The 3,772-nt window shown below is 42.5% G+C and overlaps 1 protein-coding gene across 1 annotated transcript; it reads left to right on the top strand.

Annotated features, from left to right (window-relative positions):
* The first annotated feature begins 324 nt into the window (after positions 1-324).
* Positions 325-3,039, top strand: LOC149937209 (uncharacterized). The gene is made up of 5 exons (XM_090153748.1): positions 325-643; positions 685-980; positions 1,060-1,369; positions 1,432-2,393; positions 2,437-3,039. The coding sequence occupies exons 1-5, from the start codon at positions 325-327 to the stop codon at positions 3,037-3,039; spliced, it is 2,490 nt and encodes an 829-aa protein (XP_090009874.1).
* The last annotated feature ends 733 nt before the right edge of the window (positions 3,040-3,772 follow it).

The following is a 3,772-nucleotide window of genomic DNA, read 5'->3' as shown; positions in this document are numbered from 1 at the left end:
ATGAATACCATCGCGATCATGAAAGTGGCTGTAACGTCTAAAGAGGAAGAATCTGAAAGTATTTCCTCACAGCTGCGCGCATTCTGGGAGATGGAGTATTTGGGCATTATATATAATGAATCCAAACCTTCCTCTTCTAGCAAAACCCTCGAGAATTTCAAAAATTACGTTTCATTCAGCGACGGCCGCTACCAAGTTACGCTTCCCTGGAAGCCCAACAAGAAGGATATCAGAGGCAACTATGAAATTGCTTAGAAAAGAACTGTCAACCTTTTGACGAAACTTAGAACAAATCCTATACTTTTCTCTGAATACAACAATGTCATGCTTGAGCAGCTCAAATCTGAAGTAATCGAAGAAGTGCCTGTAGCTGAAGCTACTGTTGGTCCTATATACTATCTTCCTCACCGAGCGGTAATCCGCGGAACAAGCGAGACAACTAAGCTAAGGGTTGTCTATGACCATGGCTCACATGTCATCGGAGTTCCCAGCCTCAATTACTGCTTAGAGGTGGGACCAACTGTAAATCCAAATCTTCTGGATGTTGTAATCCGGTTTCGGGAGAAAAAATTCGCCTTCACGGGAGATATAGAGAAGGCCTTTCTACAAATATCTCTCAAACCCGAAGACCGATTTTCTGAAGGTTTCTGTGGATAGACATTATCAACCCTGATGTCAATGGAGAGCTGAAAACTTACTGCATAATTCATTTTGCCTTTGGCGTTTCATCCAGCCTCTTTTTGCTGGGAGCTACTCTGCGTCATCATATCGAGAAGTACCAGAAAAATGAACCGGTAACCTGCGAAGCATTAGACCGTGGACTCTACGTAGACGATCTAATCGGAGGAGCTGATACTCCGCAAGAAGCCTATGAAATTTCAACAAAGGCAACAAAAATGCTAGCAGATGCCTTAATGAATTTACGTAAATTCGAGATTAACTCTAAGGAGCTACGGGATCTCTGGAACCTGTCTTCATCTGTAAAAAGCTGTCGCTCGCATCTACGACCCGCTCGGGTTACTTGCGCCCTATACTATTCAAGGAAAATTTCTATACCAGCAACTTTGGAAGCCTAAGCTGTCATGGGACGAAGAAATTCCAGTTAATCTAGCCAACCCGTTTTCAAAATGGTGTTCGGAGCTCCGAGAACTAAGACAAATCGCTGTCCCAAGGTTCTACTTTGAAGAATCAAAAGCTAACCAGCGCCTTTCTACTGAGCTACACATCTTTATCGATGCCAGTGAGAAAGGATATGCCACTGCCGCGTACTTGCGCTACGTAACTGAACAAGGAGCAGTCGGTACCACACTTGTGGCCTGTAAAACTAGAAATTCTCCTGTAGAAAAAAACAGACGCTCCCTCGCTTGGAGTTAATGGGTGCCGTATTAGGAACCCGTCTTTTGAAACATCTGAATAACGCATTCTCTATAGAAATCTCTCAAATACAACTATGGTCCGATTCGACCATTACTCTGGATTGGATTCAAGATAAATCCACAAAATGGAGACCCTTTATCTCCAACAGGGTTCAGGAGATACTCTCTCATACCAACCCAACTCAGGGGAATCCTTGCAGCGGGAAAGAAAATCCTGCGGATCTGCCTACTAGAGGTCGCTCTGTCGCTGATCTTGCCACTAATTCCTTATGGTGGCATGGACCTTATTTCCTGAGGAAAATTGATAATCACAAACCAGAAACTGTTCGGAACCACCTCAGCAATGAAGAAAACCATGAGCTCCAACACGAACTCAAAGCCGAGTTCCAACAAACATTCCAAGGACTATGCGCTTATAAAAGCCAACTGGCTCCTATTCTAGACTTAAAAAGGTTCAACTCTCTTAACAAAGTATACAGAATAACTGCTTTCGCAACTCGCTTCAAGCACAATTGCACATCTAAATCTGAAGATAGAAAGATCGAGTCCCTTACATCTGAAGAGATTGAAAATGCAGAAAAATATTGGGTAAAACAAGCCCAAAGGGAAAGCTTTTTACCCGAAATTCTCAGTCTACAGAAAAATAAATCTATTAACAATGAATCAAAAATAAAACTCTTGAAACCATTTATTGATGACGATGGTATACTATGTGTTGGTGGTCGCATCACTTCTTCCGATTTGACCTACCGACAACTTCACCCGTGGATACTTCCGTCTTCCCATCGGCTTTCCGTTCTAATCGCTATGAATACACACCAACGAATCCTACACGCTGGTGTCAACGATACTCTCGTTGAAGTGAGAGAGCGATACTGGGTGATTCGTGGTCAACAAATGATCAAACAAGTCATCTCGCGGTGCACCATTTGCAAACGCTTTCGAGCCGTTCCATCAGCCACCGAGATGGCTCCTTTACCTTCTTTTCGAACCACTCCTGCCAAAACCTTTCACCATGTGCGGGTTGGACTTCGCAAGACCACTCTATACCAAAAAACAGGACAAGTGCTACATTGTACTTTTCACTTGCGCCGTAACCCGCCCGGTTTATCTCGAGGTGGTCTCCGACATGTCAGCGGAGAAATTCCTGCTTGCTTTTCGTCGCTTTATTGCTCGTCGGGGAATTCCGAGTCGGATTTTCTCGGACAACGCAAAGTCTTTTAAACGAGCGGACGCCGACCTGAAAGCACTATTCAAGAACCTGAAGTGCCCAAAAGTACTCGAATACTTCGGCAGTCATCACATTTCTTGGAACTACATCGTTGAACGCGCCCCCTGGTGGAGTGGTTTCTGGAAGTGGTTAGTTCGCTCTGTCAAGGAATGTCTGCGCAGAGTACTAGGACAATCCCACCTTACGTTTGAGGAAATAACTACGCTGATTGCTGAAGCTGTAGCTGTAATCAATTCAAGGCCGATTACCTATGTATACGAAGATGTTGGAGAACCTATTCCCCTAACTCCGGCTCACGCTCTCGTTGGTGGTAGATTAACCTCCTTGCCTTCTAGAACTTTTCCTAGAGACTTAACTGCGAATCCCACACGCAAACAGTTAGAAAAACGAAAAAAGGCATCGCCAACGAACGATGGACAATTTCTGGAGTAGCTGGAAGAAAAGTTACTTATTGGAGTTACGCTCCGCTCATTTTCGTACTAAATCAATACCCACCTCGGACCTAAAAAAGGGCGATGTTGTCCTACTTGCGGAACCAAAGCTTCCACGACAATGTTGGAAAATGGCAGTAATTGAAGATATTTTTCTGGGTCGGTCGTGCCTTTTAAGATTCTCTACCGGTACTCTCATAAAGAGACCAATTTCTTTGTTGTATAACCTTGAATTAACCGATGATTATAATAACGAATTTCATGTGTTTTTGAACGATGTTCAAGGAGGGGAGCTTGTGTAGAATTATTATACCAAACCTTGTTTCTTATCTTAAAATTAGCTTAAACTCTCTTTTAAACTTTGTATAGTGACTAGAATAGCATTAACTGTATTTTTTTTAAATTTGTTAAAATTAGAACGTGAAAGAAGAACGCGCGTAAAACGATATAGAGTTGTGATTTGAAATTTACCGCGAGCGGTCTCTCTTGAATTTTGCTTAATAAAAAGCTTATCTTTTAAAAGTTGACGTTAACCCTATTTTTACTGTTATGGAATTCGATGGTTAAGACTAGCTACCATTTACTTAGCTTCTAGTTTATTTCAGTTGGCTAGAATTAGTTACGGAAGAGTAGAACGCTCTCCCAATTTCTAATACCTTTCGTTTCGGCACAAAAATTAACCCCACTTATGCGAAAAAAGTTTATGCATTTCTTACGGTCGGTGATGACGAAGA

This window comes from Leiobunum rupestre, chromosome 7 (assembly GCF_980474605.1).
Source record: "Leiobunum rupestre chromosome 7, qqLeiRupe1.1.hap1, whole genome shotgun sequence".
In the NCBI taxonomy this organism is placed as follows: Eukaryota; Metazoa; Arthropoda; class Arachnida; order Opiliones; family Sclerosomatidae; genus Leiobunum; species Leiobunum rupestre.
The sequence above is the reverse complement of the archived record's forward strand: the minus strand, read 5'-3'. Positions and strand labels throughout refer to the sequence as shown.

What these genes read in the sequence shown, in the direction of transcription:
- LOC149937209 (XM_090153748.1), top strand. Translation starts at nt 325, where the DNA reads ATGCTTGAGCAGCTCAAATCTGAAGTAATCGAAGAAGTGCCTGTAGCT. An exon ending in TCTGGAACCTGTCTTCATCT is followed by an intron (nt 981 to 1,059) that starts GTAAAAAGCTGT and finishes TTTCTATACCAG; the next exon opens with CAACTTTGGAAGCCTAAGCT. An exon ending in CAGACGCTCCCTCGCTTGGA is followed by an intron (nt 1,370 to 1,431) that starts GTTAATGGGTGC and finishes CATTCTCTATAG; the next exon opens with AAATCTCTCAAATACAACTA.